The 16,458-nt window shown below is 36.0% G+C and overlaps 1 protein-coding gene across 5 annotated transcripts in view; it reads left to right on the top strand.

The window, feature by feature from the left end:
* Window positions 1-1,740: 1,740 nt before the first annotated feature.
* Window positions 1,741-16,458, top strand: part of TFDP2 (transcription factor Dp-2) — a 115,841-nt gene continuing 101,123 nt past the window's right edge. For 4 of the 5 annotated variants that reach the window (XM_032852381.1, XM_032852384.1, XM_032852380.1 and 1 more), the window contains exons 1-2: window positions 1,741-1,836; window positions 9,570-9,636. In XM_032852381.1, the coding sequence (XP_032708272.1) occupies window positions 1,822-1,836; window positions 9,570-9,636 (82 nt within the window). In that variant the 5' untranslated portion in view covers window positions 1,741-1,821. Of the gene's footprint in view, window positions 1,837-9,569; window positions 9,637-16,458 lie in introns of those variants that run through there. The other variant, XM_032852387.1, reaches the window with a different exon arrangement.

The raw sequence follows: 16,458 nt of genomic DNA, 5'->3' as shown, positions 1-16,458 counted from the left end.
TTTTCAAAATTAAGTTTTATTTTTTCCTTCCCCTTAAATGCCTTATTAAATCTTTAATTTTGAAACAATGTAAAATAAGAAAAAAGTTGCAAAAATAGGACACAGAACTCCTGAATACCCTTTACCCAGATTATCCAATTGTTGACATTTTGCCATACTTGGTTTATCATTCCCGCTTTCTTCTTTTTTTTTTTTTTTAAGATTTTGTTTATTTATTTGACAGAGATCACAAGTAGACAGAGGCAGGCAGAGAGAGAGGAGGGGAAGCAGGCTCCCTGCTGAGCAGAGAGCCCAATGCGGGGCTCGATTCCAGGACTCTGGGATCATGACCCGAGCTTAAGGCAAAGGCTTTAACGCACTAAGCCACCCAGGTGCCCCTCATTCCCACTTTCTATATATAGATTATATTTTTTTCATCATTCGAAAGTACATTGCTATTATTATACCTCTTCACTTCTAAATATTTTGGTGTACTTTTTCTAAAAACAGGAACACTCACTTAAAAAACCCATAACTGATCAATGCAGGAAATGAAATGCTGAAATAATACTATTATCTAGTCTGTGGACCATATTTCAGTTTTTCCATTTGCCATGATAATTGTCTTCACAAGAGTTATTTTCTCTGGTCCAGAGTCCAGTTGAGGATCCTGTGTTGAGTTTAATTTTTATGTGACTTTAGTCTTTTTAAACCTGGAATGGTTGTTAGGTTCCTTTTTTCTCATGACACAAAAATTTTTAAGAAGTTCAGTTCATTATTTTATAGAATGCCCCTCAATTTAAATATCTCTGCTATTTCCTCATGAATTAGATTATGCTTTGGGTAGAAGTATCTCAGAAGTGGTATTCTATCCATCTCAGTGCACTTGTGGAGATGCATGTTAGTTTGTGTCATTGTTAGTGGTCATTTGGTAGGTTTGATCACTTTAGCTACGTGGGGCCAGGTTTCTTCACTGTAAAATTTGAATGAATAAGTATTTTGTGGGGTGATATTTCAAGACTATGTAAATATCCTGTTTCTTACCAACTTTTCACCCACTAAAGTTTTAGTATCTATGATAATCCTTGTCTAATCAGGTATTATTATGATGTTTACAAATTGGTGGTTTTCTCATTGCATCATTCATTTATATTTACTATTTGGTATAATAATTGCAGAGAAGAGCTTTCCCTTCTTCCTCATTATTTGTTTCTATCGGTATGAAGTCCTGGATTGTTATTTTATTCAAAGAGTTTATAGTCTATTATAATCTGTTATTATCAGTGTATACTTTGGTACCCACTTGTTACAAATTTTGCAGTTGTAGGCCCTTTAAGCTGACTCCTGTATACTTTTAATATGTCTCCATCATTTTTTGAGCTCTTCCTTAACATAGATACAATAAAATGTTCTAGTCTCATCTTGCACATCTCTTTCCCCAACCCTGGAACTGGCTATTTCTTCAAGAAGCCCTGGTGTTTCTTTCAGTGTGTTATCCAAAGGAACATAGTATGATATTTCAGAGCCCAGGTTTTATCACTTGTTAACTGAGTTGATTTGGTGGGATATTTAAACTCTGTAAGCCCCAATTTTTATTTGGAAAATGAGGGTTAAAGTGGTACATATCTCAGAGTGTTTTTGCGAGGATTAATTTAAATAATCCACTTAACAATGCATGTCACATGGTTAATATGACATAAACGTTGCCTATTATTATTATTACATTACTATTCCCTCTTTTTTCCCCCTTTAACAGGATGTTCTTTTAAAGAATTATTGAAGACGAAGTTGTTGTTTTTTTTTTAATGGCTTTACAGAATTTTAAATCGAATACAATTTGACATGACGGCAAAAAATGTAAGTACTGTAAATTTTTAAGTGTAAGTATTTTTAAAATGAGTTGTACTTTTTCCTATGCACATTTTTCTTCACTATTCTAATTACTCAAGTTCAATTTACTGGCATTAGTTTATATTTGTCTTTGTTTATGCAAAAAATGATCGTGAACTTCAATGCTATTGAATATAGCACTTGAGTGGGCACAGTAGCGTTCTTGTAAATTGCTGCCAAGTTGTACCTCCTCAACAGTTGCAAAATTGCTCTCTCTAGAAAGTTCCCCACATCTCTCCTTTTTTGGTACTGTATAAATCTTTGTTTTGGTACTTGCTGGAGATTTACTAGCCTTATTGAGAAAATCAGTTTTCTTTGGCCCAATTTTTTTTTTTTTTTTTTTTTTGTGGACTTACTCAAGGAAGTATGTACACTGAGATATGGTTTAGCTGTCCTCCATGAAATGATTCCTGAGGAGACATTAGATTTTCGATGTTTTGGAGAAGCTATTCAGTTTCTTTCCTCTGCTCGAGGCTTCTGTTTCTGAGTCAGCTTCCTTTCAGGTTATTTTCTTATTGTCTGACTGTGTCAGTAGATTTTGTTCCAGTTCTGTGATGGACTATGCCAGAAAATAAATATTGCAACATATAGGGAAATAACTTAAAATTGCTTTACTGTTCCCACATTATGATGTCGGAATATTTGATTGTACATAACAGAAATCAGCTTTGCTACTTTAAAAAGGGAATTTACTATAAAGATACAGGAATGTCTCAGAGACTTTAAGAGTAAGAATTTAGTGGGCCTTCAGAAAGATCTGGGTGCAGAAATTTGAAATGTACCGGAAATTGAAGCAGTGTTTAGTCTCCATATATTATCTCTGCTTGTCTGTGTGCATCTGCTTTATACTCTGTCCCTCTCTGCGAATCATGCTCCTTAGTTCTCTAGGCAGCCTCTCAATATATGTGTCATAGAACCAGCCTGTTCAGAGAAAGAGAGGTGCCAAGGAAAGGATGAAGACAACTTGACAGATCTGTCTGCCCATGTCAGCTCCAATTTCAGACTCCTTGGGGTGGACCTCTGCTACTGCTCATGTGCAATATCTACTAGTGGTTTAACCTAATTATAACTAGGAGAAGCGAGCATTCTATTGTGTGAAAAGGTCTCCTTGTCAGCCAGACAGATAATGGCTTCCAAATACTGCCAAATACTGCCGAATACTTCCAAATACTGACCATTATACATCTAAAGAATAACATGAAAAACAAAATCCTTCATGATTAATCTCTATTTTCCTATTATTAACCTTGCTTTTGACATGCTCTAAGCAGCTATAAGCAGATACAGATTTTGTTTCATTATCACTTAATTAAATTATTTTGTTAGGATAAATTATCAGGAGTACTCTGCCTTAATCTAAGGTTGTTATATGTATATTTGTTAATGCGTTGTTTGGGGAAAAGGCAAAGTTTTAGTCTGTGTATTGGGAATTTTCTTGCAGAATATTATCTTGATTTTTTTCTCCTTAGGAAGAAAGGGAAGTAAAAATTATCTTGAACTACAAGCTGGTTAACATTCAAATAGCAAGCATATTTTGGATTAAAATTTACCTTGCATCAAATATCATCTTTCTAGTCATTTGTACAATTTGCTATATTAAAAGTATTTTCCCTAAAGTAACATAAAGCATTTGAACGAGTGGTAATTATACTCCCATTATTTTGTTTGTATATTTGGAAGAAATCACACAGTGAGCAACATGTTTCTCTTTCTGCTATGGCAACCTAGGGGGAGAGGGATGAGCTGATCCTCTTGATATCTTAGAGTTAGGGACATGAAGAGGTCAAGCCTCAGATTGGGCTGAGCTGACGCATGTGGGAAAGAATTGAAATAGGCTGTCTGAAAATAACCAGTCAAGTTCACTAGCCATTCTAGTGGCTTTTAATATGTTTTATCAAGATACCTACTGAAAGGATTATACTATTTCACAGTGCCATGAGTAATTCATTCTCTTCCCCGCCCCCTGTATATTTACCTGATACGGTTCTAGGCTCCTGCCTTACTGTGGCCTATAGTGTCTGTAGTGAGAGAAGACAATAAATACATACCTAATGTCAGATAATGATAAATCTTATGAAAAGTAAAGCCGGGGAAGGAGAGAGAGAATGATGGCAGTGAGAGAGAGTTTTTCAACTTAAGTTTTCAGAAGAATTCTCTTCAAGGAAATGTTGTTTAGATAGAAGTGTTCTTGAGTCTCAATCCAAGAAGAGGAAGCCAGCCTTATGAGTACCTGGGAAAAGAACATTCCAGGTAGAGGCAGGAAAATGTACAGTTGTTCAAGGAACAGCCAGATGACCAGTTTATAAGTGGAACAGAGTAAGCAAGGAAAAGTGGTAGATGAAGTCAGAAAGAAAGCAGGAGCCAGATCATGTGGAGCCTCAAATTCTGGGTCATAGGGGTGTATTTAAAACGTCAGTAAGAAGCCATTGGAGATTTGCTGGTCAGCTATGACTGGACTTACTATTTTAGAAAGTTTGTCCTGATTGCTGAGTGAATAGATGGAAGAGAGGCATAGTAGAAGCAAGAGACTCATTTGGCACTTACCTCAGTAGTTCAGACAACAAACTATTGTGATTTGGCCTGGGGTAGTGATATTGGAGATGGGGAAATGTGGCTGGATCTAGGATGTATTTGAAGGGACAGCTGTTAGGAGTTATTGAGTAATAAGGAATGGGGGCAGAGAAAATTTAAAAAAAGACTTCTCAGTATTTGGCTTGTGTAACTGATAAATAGGTATGCTGTTTAACGAGAAGAAAAATTCTTGGGGGAACTGTGAGATTTTGTGTCAAACTCAACAGTCATTTTGAACTTATTAAAGTTGGTAGACCTAAAAATGACCAGGTAGAGATATTGGCTAGGTAGCTTGATAAATGACTCTGGAGCTCAGAGAAATGGTTGGGATTGGATACAGACATTTGGAGTCATTTCATATTAAATTATTTTCAAGTAGTGGTACTACATGAGATTATATAGAATGTGAATGGGGTATACCTGAGGACCCAAGGTCTGAGCACAGGGATTCTCCAGCATCTGGGGAGGAGGAGAAGCAGCAAAGGAGACTCAAAGAATGACCAGAAAGGAAGGAAGTAGTGTTATCCTGATGATCTGGAAGCCAAGTGAAGAAAGTGTTTTAAGGAGGAGGGAATGATCCATTGTGTCTCATGCCACTGAGAAGTAACTCTTAGATGTCGAAGAGATTGCCCAGGTCTTACACAGCTATCATTAAACACGTATTCAGATATTTACATCCTTATTTTCTGCTTCTCATTTTACATATCTCTTATGAGAACAGTTTTTTGTGAGGAGTTATTTTTGTCTAATCCATGCCATAGTAGGTCTCATGGTTGCAAATGATAGAAACCCTACTTAAAACAGCTTAAGGCAAAACGTGGAATGATTGATTCACACAACTGGAAAGTCTTTGGTACTCTGGCTTCAAACACATCTGGTTACAGGAGAACCAAATGATGATGTCAGGTACCTGTCTCCCTTTTTCCATCTCTTGGCTCTATATGATGGCAGAATACTGTATGTTGTCTTTATAATTCTTACTTCAGAAAAGAAGAAACTTTTCCCTTTTAGCACTTACATTTCGAATTCTTTTGGTTGACCCTGCTTGATCCAGATGCTTAGACAAGCCGACGTTGAGAAAGAAGTGGGCCAGGTCTGAGTCATGGGTCTACTTCTGCTGACATGGCAACAGTTGAGGCTCAAAGATTAACAGTCATACTGGAACTACGTGGATTGTGGGATGGATCGTTTTGCAAAAAGGAAAGTCTGTAGAGCTGGCATATATTCATTGTTTCTGGGATAAAATTGTTGTTAAATCGTATCTAATATTCACTGATACTCTTCATGACCACAAATGCAGGTGTGTCCTGACTTAAGCTTATTCAGTATACAATAAAGGATTTAAAAGGTAACATGATGTGTATTTTTTGCCTCATCAAAGAATCTTTTAAATAATATGTAAGCCATGATATTCATTACAGAGAAATTAGAGAATACAGGTAAAGAAACTAGCCTAGAGACTATAAGCAGAATTTTGCCTAGGAAGACATTTGATATATATACAAATGTGTGTGTGTGTGTGTGTGTGTGTGTGTGTATAACAAAATGTGTATAAATATTTTGAATAAAAATATACTGTTTTGTAACCAATATTTAGTTTAATCTTGATGATAAATGTCTTTTCTTAATATCTCTGCAACATCATTTTAAATGACTGTTTTATGTTATCTGCTGTATAAACTTACATCAGTTTCCTGATATTGGCCATTAATTAAATTCCACTTTTTTCTTTCTTTCCTTTTCTTTTTAGCTTTTTGTTTATTTTTACTTACTCATTGGATTATTTCCATAAAGCAAAGTCTTAGGAAATTGCTAAGCTGAAGGGTGTGTGCTTTGGGGGGCTTTTGTTTCATGTTGCTAAATTGCATTTCAGAAAGGTTGCACTCATTTATATATTCATCAGTGGTGTATGAGAGTGCCATTTCCCTTTATTTTCTTTTTAGTCTTGCCAATGTAATCAGCAAAAAAAATGGTATGGAGTTTATTAATTTCACTAGTTACTAGTTAATATATTTTTTAAAGATTTTATTTATTTATTTGAGAGGGAGAGAGAGAGAGAATGCAAGGAGAGAGGTCAGTAGGAAAAGGAGAAGCAGACCCGGCTGAGCAGTGAGCCAGATGCAGCACTTGATCCCAGATCTCCAGGATCATGACCTGAGCCGAAGGCAGTCGCCCAACCAACTGAGCCACCCAGGCGCCCTCTAGTAGCTAGTTGGGTCACATTGGTGTTCTGTGTGTTCAGTTGCTTCTCTCTTTTGTGAATTGTCTGTGTTAGTGTTGAAGAGTTAAAGTCATTACCGTCTGAATAACAACCCGCATGTGGGTATTGCTTTGTCACTAAATCATATTCACGTAATTATTTAATTTGATCTAAGGAGCTCTCTGAGTTTGTCATGCGCATAGGTGTTATCATCTCCATTTGCAGTGACTTTGCTAAGATCACCTTGCTTGTGGATGGCAGAGCTGAACTCAGTGTACAGATCTTCTCACACTGACTCTTTTCTTTCAGTTTCACCAATTTAAAATGTTGAATGTTAGTGAAATTATAATGTTATTAATGGGAAATAAGGTTTGAACCCTGAAAATTGGGCTTGGATATTTTTTATTCTATAGACATTTAGTGACTGTTTATAGTATGCAGCACAGTGTTTGAATATCCAGATAGAAAACTTTTCTCAGGACCTTATTAGGTGAGAAATTTTACATAAAATGAGTTCAGCTTTTACTTTTGTTCTGTGAACCGTTATTATTATTATATTCTTCTTAAATAGAATAAGGAAAGAAAAGTTATTTTTAAATGCCTTTCCTAGCCAACTTTTTCTGCTCTCAAATAATCTTTGAGTCTTTATAGTGTTTATGAAAAAGCAGAGATTAATAAATTTTTGAAATTTTAATTTTAGTAGTATTTATATAATCTCTAAATACAAATACCTCCCCTTGTCTATTAGACCAAAATTAGCATGGAGTATTGATTGACTCACAATTGACCTTTATCTTTTTAGGATATAATTTGTTAGTTTTTAAGATGCAGATGTACTGCTGCTTAAAAAGTTTCCAGATTCATTCTCTGCTTCACTCTGCAGAAGTTGGCCATTAAGAGCAGGTGTTTAAACATAACAGTAACCCAGTTACTGTGAAGTCTCTGCTGTGAATATGTGGTTTCAGTTGAGGTTTTTGCCGTTATCGTTGTATAATAACAAAAAGATGTAAACTGATGCTTTTGAAATTATTGTAATATGTCTATTAAATGATCACATTATATTAAGCATAGACTGTTAAATGCTGTCTTTGCTTTTTTTTTACAGTAGAACACTAATGAAAGTTCTGTCTTTTTTAGCAGAAAAGTGTTTTTTTTTTTTTTTTCAAGAGAGGCATGTTAGTGATGCCACAGTAAACTCTTGGCATTTACAAATTGAACACTTTTTTAAGAAATATTTTATTTATTTATTTGAGAGAGAGAGAGAGAAAGCACAAGCAGAGGGAGCAGCAGGCAGAGGGGGTGGGAGAAGAAGGCTCCCCACTGAGCAGGGAGCCTGATGTGGGAGTTGATCCCAGGATCCTGGGATCATGATCTGAGCCGAAGGCAGGCGCTTAACCAACTGAGCCACCCAGGCGCCCTACAAATCGAACACTTAACATTAATATTTGTGAGCATTTCTAGAGATTCATGTAGTAGTAATTTGTTACAAATTTTATTGCAAAGGGTTTATTTCTAATAGCATACTTATAAGAAGCTAGATAGAAATAAGTATCTGCACCATTAATTACATAGAATTGAAAAGGTGCATTTTAGATGTCTTCCACTCAACTGCTGTCATAAAAATTTAGTATTAGATGCTAGAGATAGGTTTGCATCAGAATTACTTTTCCATGATGTGAATGATATGTAGAAATATTTCTGGTAATATATCTCTTGACAAAAAGAAACAGCTATTAGTAGTGCATTTGAATTACTAAATAATGAAATAATTAGCTCTTACATTATGAAATTGTAAAGTATCAAATGAGTGCCCTTGAACAATATATGTTGCTAATGCAGTGGGTAGTTTAAAAATAACATTAAGTGCACAGATACAAAGTTATAAAGCTTTGTGTTCTTTAAAATATTTTTAATGTGCTAGTACTTTGAAAGGATGTTTGAGGTACCAAGTTAGCACTGATATTTGAAAAATGACAAATCTATATGGATTAAAACAATAACGTAATAGTAATAGTAGAATCATTTATTGGAATCTTGTTTATGTCAAGTTTCAAAAATGGAGAATTTTTTTTCCTCCTAGCTCTGTAATAAGTTTTTAAAATTCTGATGATACTACTGTATTTAGTTCTGTGATCCGAGAAGTCCAGTGGCTGTCACATTAAATGAAATAAATTGTCTAAAGGTGAATTTATAAACACACTTGCTATAGATAATCCACAGGTATCATATTAATAGTTAAGAAGGTTACTATGATTGAGCACTGTGTGCCATACACTGTGCTAGATGCTTTACATGAACTATCTCAATCTTTCTAATAACCTAAACTGGTAAGCACCTAAACTGGTAAGCACTTCTAGCATCCTTCAGTTTACAGTTGAAGGGACTGAGAAGTAGAGAACTTGTGTGACTTCACCATGACCACACACATAGTAGTCTTGATGAGCCAGAGTATGAGCCCAGGCAGCTGGATTTGAGACCAGTAGACCTCACCTTTACTGTGTGGTATTAATGGTCTTTATCTGATCCATTACATATCATAGTGTTAAAAAGCATTATAGGTAGTGATTATGAACAGTAAAAATTCAGGGCAGTGTGAAGGCGGAATTGTGGTGTACCTATTGGCAACTTCAGGACTGCCACATTACTTGCTTTAAAAAAAAAAACCATCAGTAAAGTCTGTAGATTTCAGTTCTGTTCACTAGTGACATTATTTCATTAATTTTCATCTTAATCTGGACAGTTTCTGTTTTTCCCATTTTAAGCAACATTTTCTTTTTAATTCTGGTATCAATTGTATGGTTAATTCATTTTTATGTGGCTGTCTGTATTATTTGACATGGTTCTTCAGTAGAAAGTGTAAAATAGGTTATTAAATGACCACTTAATACATAAGACCCTGTTTTTAATTTTTAAAAACTGTTTTATTCAGGTTGGTTTGACTTCTACAAATGCAGAACTGAGAGGATTTATAGACCAGAATCTCAGTCCAACAAAAGGTAAGGACAGATGACTAGAAATTTTCTGCATTGAGTTAGTTTTATAAAATATGCAGTTACGGGTATTACTTTATGTATAATAATTATATAATATGACCATGTTATGTTATCATATACTAAATAACTTGTATCATATGAAAGGTGGGGGGAGAGAGGGAGAGAATGAGGGGAGAGAGATTGTGTGTGGTGCTTTTTTTTTTTTAAGATTTTGTTTGAGAGAGAGCATGAGCAGGGGAAGGGGCAGAGAGGGAGGAAGAAGCAGGCTCCCCGCTGAGCCCGGAGCCCTATGTGGGGCTTAATCTCAGGACCTTGAGATCATGACCTGAGCCGAAGGCAGACACTTGACCAACTGAGCCACCCAGGCACTACTGAGAGTGTATGTGATATTTGTGTCACTTTTCTCCATCTCTTTCCTAAGAGGTCTCTAAGACCACCATGTGTGTGTGTTTTTTTTTTTTTTTTTTTTTTAAAGAGAGAGAGCCCAGGTGAAAGAGAAGGAGGCTTAGGAGGGGAAAGGGAGAACCCAACTCGGGGCTTGATCTCACAACCCTGAGATCATAACCTAACCTGAATCAAGAGTTAAATGCTTAAACAACTGAGCCACTCAGGTGCCCTTAAGACCACCTTTGATTAATGACCCTCTTATGATTGAAACTAACTGTTCAAGCCAGTTTTTCTTGATTTTCTAGCTTGATAGCCTTACTTCCTAGTGGTTTAACTTGTAATGAAGTAGAGTATGAATGAATGAATATATATAAAGTTCCTGTATCTAATACATGGTTTACTGAAGGATTGCTTGTATCAGAAATCTGACCTAACAGCACAATAATTTATGCAGGACTCTGCCTGTATCTTGCTGTATGTATCTTTTAACAGTATCTTTTAGTATGTAGAGATAACATACTGAAATATTTGTGGTTGAAATGATACGATGTTTGGGATTGGCTTCAAAATAATCCACTGGGGGAAGAAGAGTAAAATGGGTGGAATTAGAGATAAAACAAAACTATCTGTGGTGTGATAGCTATATGGGGTTTCATTATTCCTTTCTCTCTTCCCTTGTATATGTTTGAAATTTTTCATTATTAAAGGTAGGAACAAAATACATGTCATTATAATACAGGTAGCTGTGAGAGATATATATACCCTCAAAGGATATATGCCCTGGAGAGAAGGCTAGAGAAGTCTGTATTTCGGTATAAAAAAGTCTAGCTTAATAATAATGTCTGTAGAATTATTCTGAGAATTTAAATCTGTGTTATGAAACAGTAAATGCGGTACTACAAGCCTTAATGCTTCTCACTTTTTCCAGTTTTCTCACTGTAGTAAAATACACATAACATAAAATTTACAGCTTTAATCATTTTTAAGTGTACAGTTCAGTGGTATTAGGTATATTCATGTTGTGTAGCCATTAGTCCCATCCACATCCTTAACTATTTATCTTGCATAACTCAAATTTTGTACTCGTTAAACAATAACTCCCCATTCTCCCCTCCCCCTAGTCTCAGGCACCCACCATTCTGCTTTCTGTCTCTATGATTTTGACTGTTTTAGGTACCTCATGTAAGTGGAAATCTTAATAGTAATTGTCTTTTTGTTGACTGGCTTATTTCATTTAGCATAATGTCCTGAAGGTTCGTCTATGTTGTAGTATGTGTCAGAATTTCCTTCCCTTTAAGGCTGAATACTATTCCGTTATTTATATATATACACCAGTTTTGCTTATCATTCATCCCTCAGTGGACACATGGGTTGCTTCCATGCTTAACAATGTGAATAATGTTTATAGAAACATGGGAGTACAAATATCTCTTTGGGACCCTCTTTGGGTGTGTACCTAGAAGTGGAATTTCTGGGTCATATGATAATTCTGTTTTTAATTTTTCAGAGGAATTAACTTTTTTTTTTTTTAAGATTTTATTTATTTATTTGACAGAGAGAGATCACAAATAGGCAAAGAGAGAGAGAGTGGGTAGCAGGCTCCCCACTAAACAGAGAGCCCAATGCGGGGCTCGATCCCAGGACCCTGAGATCATGACCTGAGCTGAAGGCAGAGGCTTAACCCACTGAGCCACCCAGGTGCCCCTGAGGAATTGCCATTCTGATTTTCAGGAGCTCTAACATTTTATATTCCTACCAATAGTGCACAAGGGTTCCAATTTCTCCACATCCTTGCCAGCACTTATTTTATTTTTTGTTTTATTATAGCCATCTTAGTAGATGTGAGGTGGTGTCTTACTATAATTTTGATTTGTATTTCCCTAATGACTAGTAATGTTGAGCATCTTTTTATGTGCTTATTGGCCATTTTGTGTATCTTTGAAAGGTCTGCTCAAGTCCTATGCCCATTTTTGAATTGGATTAATTATTTTTGGAGTTGAGTTTTAGGAATTGTTAGGTATATGGAATATTAATCCCTTATAAGATAAATGATTTGCAGATATTTTCTTCTGTTCAGTTGGTTTTCTTTTCACTCTCCTTATAGTTCACTTGGATGAGCAAAAGTGCTTTATTTTGCTAAAGTCCAGTTTGTCTATTCTTTCTTCATACCCGTGGCATGGTTGCCAAATCTGGCATTCTGAAGATTTTCCCCAAAGCTTTCTTCTAAGAATTTTATAGTTTTAGTTCTTTAGTTTAGGTCTTTGATCGATTTTGAGTTAATTTTTGTATATGGTTTAAGAGTCAAACTGGAATAAGGATATCTAGTTTTAATATTACCATTTTTTGAAAGACTGTCCTTTGACCATTGAATGGTTTTAGCGCTCTTGTCAAAAATCAATTGACCACATATGTGAAGGTTTATTTCTGGGCTTTTCATTCTGTTCTCTGGATCTGTATGTCTCTATGTATCATTATTTTAATTACTGTAGTTTTGTAATAAGTTTCAAAGTTGAGAATTGTGAACCCTTTTTCAGGATTGTTCTGGCTATTTAGGATTCCTTGCAATTACACATGAGTTTGAGGATCAGCTTTTCCATTTCTGTGAAAAAGGCTGTTAGACTTTGATAGACTTTGCATTGAATCTGTAAATTACTTCGGTTTTATTGACATCTTAACAATGTCAAGTTTTCTTATTCATGAACATATTTCATATATTTAGGTCTCTGATTATACCATTTCTTCTTGAAGTAATGAAAATGTTCTGGAAGTATATAGTGGTAATGGTTATATAATTTTTTTGAACATACTGGAAACCACTGAATTGTACACTTTAAAAGGTAAATTTTTGGTATGTGAATTATACCTTTATTTACAAACAAAACAACAGTTACTTTCTTTAACTTGATGTCTACTTCTGACTCTGATTTGATCTTCCCCTCCTTGTCAGACTTCTTGGAAAAAGCCATACGCTTACAGCCCCATTCTCAGCTTTAGTTCACTCCTCTGCCTGATGTAATCTGTCTTTGACTCCATTAATCCACTGAAACTGCTCTCGGTTGTCTTTTTCTTTTTTGATTATCAGCATTTGACAGTTAATTTCCCCCTTTGTTTTTTTATTACTTATTTATTTTAAAAAGTATTTATGTGTGAGAGTGAGAGAGAGCAGGAGAATGGGGTGAGGGGCAGAGGGAAAAGCAGACTCCCCACAGAGCACTGGAGCATGCGGGGCTCCATCTGGGACTCCCATCTGGACTCTGGGATCATGACCTGAGCTGAAGGCAGGTGCTTAATGACTGAGCCACCAGGCACCCTGCCCCCTTTGTTTTTTAAATAACATTTAAAAAAAAATATTTTATTTATTTATTTGACAGAGATCACAAGTAGGCAGAGAGGCAGGCAGAGAGAGAGGAGGAAGCAGACTCCCCACAGAGCAGAGAGCCCGATGTGGGGCTCGATCCCAGGATCCTGGGATCATGACCTGAGCCGAAGGCAGAGGCTCCAACCCACTGAGCCACCCAGGCACCCTTAGAATAGTTTTAGATTTGCAGAGAAATTATAAAGAAAGTGTACAGAGAGTTCTCATAAACTCCTTAAGTCAGTTTTCCCTACTGTTAACATCCTACATTGGTCTAATATAGTTTTTACAATTAATGAACCAAAATTAATATATGTTGATTAACAGAAGTCCATACTTCTTCCCATTTCCTTAATTTTTAGCTAATGTTTGTTTTCTGTTCCAAGAGAGCTATCGGGATACCGTATTACATTTCATGACCATCATCCTTAGCCTCTTTTTGTCTGTGACGGTGTCTCAGACTTTTCATATTTTTATTTTATGTTTTGAAATGTAATTTTCAGGTATTTTGTAGAAGTCCCTCAGTGGGATTTTTCTGATGAGTTTCTCATGATGAGGTTAGGGTTACCGAGTTTTTGAGAGAAAAACCAGAGATAAAGTGCCATTTTCATCACAGCATATCAAAGGCCATACTATCAACATGACTTATCATTGTTGATGTGAACCTTGATCACTTGGCTGAGGTAGTGTTTGTCATGTTTCAGTACTGTGAAGTAACTCTCTACCCTCTCCCCCCTTTCCATACTGTAGTCTTTGAAAGGAAGTCATTACGTGGAGCCCATATTTGAGGAGTGGAGAGGTTGCGCTACCTCTGTAAGGGGAAATATCTACATCATTTATTTGGAATTCTTTTGCACCCTAGATTTGTCTCTCCTCTCTTATTTATTTATTTAATGGTTTATTTATATTAGTATGGACTCATGAATTTAGTTTATACTCTGGGTTATATAGTCTAATACTACTTAATTTTCTGCTTAAGTTGTTACAACTGTGTCCATTGTGAGCTGTCAGTTGGTTTTCTGTGTCCCTTTGGCATGTCCCTTATTGTGGGTTTGGTTTTTTTTGTTGTTGTTTATTTTTGTTTTGAGCACTTATTTTTTTTTAGGACTGCAAGGTGCTCCAGGCTCATTTTACATATTTCCTGCCTACTCCTCAGATCAGTCATTTTTCTAAGGAGTCCTGATTACTTTTAATGGAGAATATTATTAGAAACAAGATCTTGGTGCTGCTGGGTGAGCTCATTGCTACTCAGATGGTATCTTTCTTTTTTAATCACTGATTTTTTGTGTGTCTGTGATACCATACTTTTTCTGACTTTCATAGAAAGCAGTATAGTGTAACAGTTAAGAAAAAGGCCTCTAGAGGATTGGGTATGATTTTGGTTGCACTTCTCATACCCAACCAAATGTATAAACCTGAGCAAGTTGATCTCTCTACACTAAAGTAGCCGTATCTCTGATAATGCAGAATATAATAAGTTGCTCATAGAGTGTCTAAGGATTAAATGAGTTACTGCCCATAAATCATTTAGCATGACACATAGCATTCATTAAGCACTTACTCCTTTTCCTCATATTAATATTTTCATCTTCCCTTTTGGTTGTTCTCTTTTCAGTCTACTCTCCTAGCTCTTCATCTTCGAAATGTTTGCATTCTGTGGGGTTTTGTCTTGGGTTTTCTTCTCATTTTGTTCATTCTCCTCGCGCAATTTTATCTGTTCTCACTGCTTTAGTTATCATTTACTTTGTATATGGACTATTCTCAAATCTATATCTCTGACCCAAACTTTGTCTTGAGTTGTTACATATCTAGCTGCTTATTGATAGCTTCATTTGAGCAACTTCTCTGTATCTCATACTCTCTCTGTCCAGAATTAAGTGATTATTTCACCCACTCAAAACTTGTTCTCCCCTTTTCCTTATCTGACTGAAAAGTAGTACCATTCACCCTTTACCCAAACCACACACGGAGGCCTCATCTTTGATTCTTTTTTCTTTCTGCTTCCAGTCAAATCATTTATAAGGCTTGTTCATTCTGCATCGTCAGTCTCTCAGCCCTCCCCATGCATTTTCTCTATCTCTGTTGCTACTATCTTAGTTCAGACTACTAGAAACTCTTTCCTGGATTACTGTAACTGCCGTATTACTTCCAGATTTATTTCTTTCTGTTTCATTTACTCTGGTATAGCTCTCACAAACACAAATCTGAACAGTCTTTCCATGTTAAAAAACTAGTTTAGTAGTTCCTTATTGCCCTCAAGATAAAGTCCAAATGCTGATTTGAAAGAGCCTTGGGGCGCCTAGCTGGCTCGATCAGTAGAGCACATGACTCTTGATCTCAGGGTTGTAAGTTTGAGCCTCACAATGGGTGTATAGATTGGTTAAAAATAAAATAAAAAAAAAATTTAAAAACCCTTCATGATATGGTTCTTGGTTTCAACTTTAGCCTTATCTTAGATGCCTCTTCTTCTGCCATATTGAACTACATTCTCTGTCTTCACTTTCTGTCTCTGTCCTTGCTCTTCTGTAGACCCTTCTCTATGCCTGGAATGCCATGATCTGTGACATGGTCCTCCATTCCACTCCTGATACTTGTTTCACCGGGCTAATTTCTGTTTATTACTCACATTGAAGTTTAGGCCCGTAAGCCTTTAATACTCTTTCCTTATCCCTACTGTAGCATTTATCACACTGTACTTTAACTGGTTTACTCTCCCCTGACTCTCTAAGGTCAAAGACTTCATCTTAATTAATCATTGTGTCTCTGGGACAGGTATTTCAAAGTATCTGTCCCAAACTAGGAACGTTACTGAAGGAATGTATGTCCTTACCGTCTGTCTGTAATTCCTTTAGCCACTGGGCAAATTCCTGTTTGCTCTTTAAAAATCTAGCTGACCACAAATTCCTCTGTAGCTCTTTGTTACTGTGCCTCCTTTGCATTAAACTTTGGAGCCTGTACATACTTTATTATTGTCCTTATCACATTATATTTTATTTCTTTATAGCTTGCCCTTTTCTTTTGCTAAACTCTGAGATCCTTGAGGGTAGGGTGCTTTTTCCTGTTTTTTCCTTCATAGTCTAGCT

This window comes from Lontra canadensis, unplaced genomic scaffold (genome assembly GCF_010015895.1).
Source record: "Lontra canadensis isolate GAN:19392208 unplaced genomic scaffold, GSC_riverotter_1.0 scaffold6, whole genome shotgun sequence".
Lineage (NCBI taxonomy): Eukaryota > Metazoa > Chordata > Mammalia > Carnivora > Mustelidae > Lontra > Lontra canadensis.
The sequence above is the reverse complement of the archived record's forward strand: the minus strand, read 5'-3'. Positions and strand labels throughout refer to the sequence as shown.